This window comes from Pygoscelis adeliae, unplaced genomic scaffold (genome assembly GCF_000699105.1).
Source record: "Pygoscelis adeliae isolate BGI_AS28 unplaced genomic scaffold, ASM69910v1 Scaffold114, whole genome shotgun sequence".
NCBI lineage: Eukaryota > Metazoa > Chordata > Aves > Sphenisciformes > Spheniscidae > Pygoscelis > Pygoscelis adeliae.
Window position 1 is genome coordinate 4,860,885 of NW_008824587.1, and position 2,732 is coordinate 4,863,616.

At 42.4% G+C, this 2,732-nt stretch overlaps 1 protein-coding gene across 1 annotated transcript in view; it reads right to left on the reverse strand.

The window, feature by feature from the left end:
- The window catches only part of CIZ1 (CDKN1A interacting zinc finger protein 1), a 19,834-nt gene extending 17,127 nt beyond the window's left edge, over positions 1-2,707 (reverse strand). Inside the window, exons 1-2 of the mRNA XM_009322200.1 lie at positions 2,658-2,707; positions 912-1,027 (exon numbers count right to left, since the gene is read on the reverse strand). Of these exons, the coding sequence (XP_009320475.1) occupies positions 912-1,027; positions 2,658-2,707 (166 nt within the window). The remainder of the gene's footprint in view (positions 1-911; positions 1,028-2,657) is intronic.
- Positions 2,708-2,732: the final 25 nt, after the last annotated feature.

Consider the following 2,732-nt stretch of genomic DNA (forward strand, 5'->3'; position numbering starts at 1 on the left):
AGCTGTAGAGAGCCACTGGAGTCACTAGAGAGCCCTCTCGTTAAATGGGCAAGAGAGAACAAAAGGAGAGTTAACAACATGCAGAATAAATCTATTGTCTTCATATCTGGGCATGATTCACAAGCAAGATAAAAATTGCAGGCATTAATCTAACTAGGCGCTTTAAAACTATCCCAGGTACTGATTTTCTGTGTTGAAAAGAGCTGTCAGGTTAAGACATGAGCAAAAATTAAAACATAGCTTTATTCCTAGTATCTTTATGTTAGCAATGCTATTATTAAGGCAGCTTCATAAATTTGTTCCAAAAACATCACATCTGGCAAAAAAAGCCACTTGTGGAAACACAGTGATGGAAGAACAGTGATATTATCCACCACACAAATGACAGTCATTTCAGGGAATCGAAATTTCACAAGACAATTGAAACCCAAACAATTTTCCACCACAATATACTTCATTTGTTTGTACTGCACTAAGTCTTGACAAAGACAAGTGTCTACTGCAAACAAGGTTAGTGTATATGTAATAGATAACGAAATAAATTGTTTCAACCTTCCAACCAAGACAGACAAACAAAAAATAAAAATCTAAGTATTTTATCTAAATATATTGAAGAATACTCTCTCCACCAAGTCTAAGAGGGAAGGCACATATTTAGTATCTAACCTGATACCTTCTAGTGCTATTCCCAGTCATGAACAGTTGGGCACATGGGATTTTCAACAACTGAAGAACCTCTGTGATGTGGACTATGAACAAATTTGAAGAGGAAAAAAAAAAAAAGACAACAAACGGAACTGCCAAATACAAGGACTGCAATGGTTCAGCAAGAAATAGCCATACTATGGTTTCAGTCCATGAAGGATGATTAAATAACTCCAATAAGTAAGCATCTCCCATAACGACAGTACCTTGCATCTGCTGCATGAGTAAGGCCCGCTGAAGCATAGGATTGGCATTGAGCAGCGATGGTTGATTTGTTGCCCGTAAGCTCAGCATCTGTTGCTGCTGCGGTGGTGGCAAACCCCTGGAAAAGAAGGCATTAATCATAAGAACCCAATAAAAACTGTACCCTTCAATTCCAGGCACCTAACAAGTATAAAACGGAGGAGCAAAGAACAGCTGAAATGCTGACATACGTGCATGAAAAAATACCATACACCAGCACTGTATCCGCTTTCTTCCACTCTCCTGGAATTTCCAAAGCTGACAGATTGTCTATCAAGGAATTTGAGGTCAGAGAGAACTCCTTAGCACGAAGCCCACATAAAGCCTGTCAAGCAGCGTAAAAAAAGCCCAGGAGCTGACTGCAGTTCTACAGAATTATGCAGCACTCGTCAGTAGAAACGAGCAATCTAGATCAGCAGCTACATTTAACACAACAACAAAAAAGAAGTTCTAAAAAACAGGGAGTTTTCTCAGTAGCTTAAAGCACATTTTTCCAAAACCGATGCCTCCCACACAGAGCCAGACAGGCCATAACTGTAAATGGTGCCCCCTAACTGCAAGAACCGGCTGGAAAAATAAAGCACGGCCTTCATATTTAAAACACAAGGAGGAAGAAGAGAGCAGAGAAGGACTCTCCAGTCCTAAGGAGGGTGGAGCAGACATGAGAGAAAAGTCTGAAGAAACTGGCAGGCACTTCTTCAGGCGATTGCAAGGTCAGGCCCACCTCTAAGCACGGCTGCTGACACAGCTATATCTGTTAAGGCTGTAACAAGGTACAAACATGGATCAAAATATCCACGCTGACAAAAAAACCCAACCCTTTTAACAGCACTTACAGCAGCTCATCTTCACGTTTGCTGCTCTAGATTCTTCCAGTCTCAGTGCTGACATATTTATACCAAAAGAAAATCATACTTTTAAAGGTGTAAGATGCATCCATGCTATCTCACAGTCAGTCCCATACTGGCATTTTAAGGGCAGCTTTGTTTATAGTACAAGACATATGCAAATGGTAAAAAAAGATTTAGAGAGATTTGTATTTCTAGCAGAACAGAAAGATTCCCACATTTACCTCAGAGACATATGCCTTGTAAGGATAAAGTAATTGTTATAGTTTATTAAATAAGGAATTAACCTTCCTCTTAAATTCACATCCCATTGCTTTGAATTTCCAGAGGCTTTACAGAGAACAGTAACTGCAAATAAATGCATAATTTCAGAGAATTTGTGTTAGTTCTGCAAATCTCAGCTCATCAGGGACAACTGCTCCTATCTAAGACAGTTATTTTATCTCTTGCATTTTTTAGGAAAACCCTAGCTATATGCCTTTTTATTTCTGGCTGACGCTATCTGTCTTTTAAGGTACAAAACATGATTTTCTCCATCCCCCCGCCCCACAGTGCTCAGTCACATCCTCAGCGCTGATGCCACTGCAGAAATAAGTTCAGTAATCTCACCCAGGCCAGGAGACCCAGCCAGAGAAATAAAAGAAATAAATAAGTGAAGTCAGACAATAAAATAAAGTGTGTGTCTCTATTTAGGGCGGCTCAGTTAGGTGCGTATGAACATTTCTGCGGGAGAAGGCGTTCTCCCCTGAGCCCCCTCCTCGCTGTCTCAGCCCGGCGCCCGCCCGGGCCCTCGCCCGCTGTGAGGGAGACGCTCGGCCCCGGAGCATCCCCTCCTACACGCTCTGCTCGGGGTCACCCTACCCGCCCTCGGGGACTCCGCGGCGGGAGCGACCCAGCGAGCGGAGACGCATCTCCAGAGCGCTGGAGGAAGAGTTC